The sequence below is a fragment of the Calliphora vicina genome, chromosome 5, assembly GCF_958450345.1.
Source record: "Calliphora vicina chromosome 5, idCalVici1.1, whole genome shotgun sequence".
Taxonomy (NCBI): domain Eukaryota; kingdom Metazoa; phylum Arthropoda; class Insecta; order Diptera; family Calliphoridae; genus Calliphora; species Calliphora vicina.
This window is the reverse complement of record NC_088784.1, coordinates 58,662,636-58,664,481: the sequence shown is the minus strand read 5'-3', so window position 1 is coordinate 58,664,481 and position 1,846 is coordinate 58,662,636. Positions and strand designations below refer to the sequence as shown.

Sequence of the window (1,846 nt, the reverse complement as noted above, 5' to 3'; positions counted from 1 at the left end):
GAAATAAATAAATGTCAAACTGAATTACGAATGTTGTCGTGTAAACAGGTTGATTCGCAATCGTAATTCAAAACGCGAATTAAGTAATTCAGACTGCCGTGAAAACATGGCATTACAAAAAATGCTAAGAACTGAGTGCTATCAACATTGTTGATAATTAGAAGCTTCTACTGATGGACATGTTAAATTCAAATTGATAGTGCAATTTCGTAATAATATATTAATATTTAAAATCTAAGTAAATAAAAAGCGCTATATTAGGCTGTGTCGAATATTATATACTTTAAGCCAATATTCTCGATTTTAAATAGCAACCTAAGGTGGACTATAGTGGATATATTGAAGTATCAATCATGTATGAAAGTTATTTGTGAGCTTTGTATACTTTATGGGGTCACAAATAGAAAATTTAGAAATTACAAACGGAATGACAAACTATATATACCCTTGCCAATCATGGTAAAGGGTATAATAAAATATATATAAATAGCAAGAATGACGATTTTTTCTTCAATATTTTTAAAAATATTAGCTTGAAGATAAATTTTTTCGATAGAAGAATTGTATTTTTTTTTTCTAAAGTGAACAATTTTATTTAATCGAATAAACAATATTGTTTTCTTCGATTAATTTTAATTCGAAAGACAACTCTTATTATTATAATAAATATAAAATAAAAAATGTTAATATTTTTTCAAGTTTTTAAATCGAATTCACTCATCAACCTGAACAAATGTCCTTATGTCCTTTGATCCAACATACCAACAAGAAAATAGTGCTAGGAGAAACATTTTAAGAATTTGTATTTTTAAATAAAGTAATCTTTAATTTTAGTTGGGAATATCCACTATATATAAACGGAGTCACTCTAATACTTATAATTGTTCCAATAAAGAAAATTACATTTGATTGCTTTGCAATGATTTATTATTGGTTGTTATTTCGTATGGATATGTTTCTACTTTTAAGGAATTATGTACAAAACTATTTGCCGAAATTTAAATCGAATCCAATGCCGAAAACTGGTGTACGTTTTGGTGGTTTACCATCAGGACGTTTATCGGCTTGTGGTTCTTCAGATTGGGGTTCTTGTTCTGATGGTCGGTTGTGCTGATGTTTGTGTTCGTGAGGATTCTGGTTTTCAGCATCATCGTCCTGGGCTTCTTCAGATTGCGGTGATTGTTCTGATGGACGTTTGTGATGATGTTTGTGTTCGTGATGATGTTGGTTTTCATTATCATCGTCTTGAGGTTCTTCAGATTGAGGTGATTGTTCTGATGGACGTTTGTGATGATGTCTGTGTTCGTGATGATGTTGGTTTTCATTTTCATCGTCCTGGGGTTCTTCAGCTTGGGGTGCTTGTTCTGAATCCGGTTCTGATTGTGGAGCTTGAGCAGCGTCATCCTACACATAAACAGATACATACATACATATATTTAAATATATTAAGTTGTTAAATTTTATTTAATAAATTAATTTCATTACATCAGCTTGAGCTAAAGCTAAGATGGCTAAAACTCCCACGATTAATATGATACACTTCATGATTTCTTTTTTGTTATTAAATTTTTACTAAAAATAATTCGATTTATATACAAATTAACTAGTAGTTTGATGTATTTTAAAACAAAGCGTTGCAATGATGCATTTATTGTTCCCTTTAACTTATAAATATTTGCAAATAAACAAATTAATTAATTATTTATTTAGTAATGGTTACATCTACATTATTAAATAAATAATTAATTTGTTTATTTGCTAATATTTATAAGTTAAAGGAACAATAAATGCATCATTGCAATGCATTCTGGTTTATTTAATTACACTGTACAACACCAAAAAAATT

The 1,846-nt window shown here is 28.8% G+C and overlaps 1 protein-coding gene across 1 annotated transcript; it reads right to left on the bottom strand.

Moving 5' to 3' along the window:
- Nucleotides 1–786: 786 nt before the first annotated feature.
- LOC135962004 (polyadenylate-binding protein 1-B-like) lies at nt 787–1,621 on the bottom strand. Its single transcript, XM_065513678.1, has 2 exons — nt 1,486–1,621; nt 787–1,404 (listed from the first exon to the last, which is right to left on the bottom strand). Exons 1-2 carry the CDS (start codon nt 1,543–1,545, stop codon nt 985–987), a joined length of 480 nt encoding a protein of 159 aa, XP_065369750.1. The 5' UTR covers nt 1,546–1,621; the 3' UTR covers nt 787–984.
- Nucleotides 1,622–1,846: the final 225 nt, after the last annotated feature.

Bases quoted from the DNA above. Each gene is read 5' to 3' on its own strand.
- LOC135962004 (XM_065513678.1), bottom strand. From the start codon at position 1,545: ATGAAGTGTATCATATTAATCGTGGGAGTTTTAGCCATCTTAGCTTTA. The intron at 1,405-1,485 runs GTAATGAAATTA...GTTTATGTGTAG, and splicing joins TAGCTTTAGCTCAAGCTGAT to GATGACGCTGCTCAAGCTCC.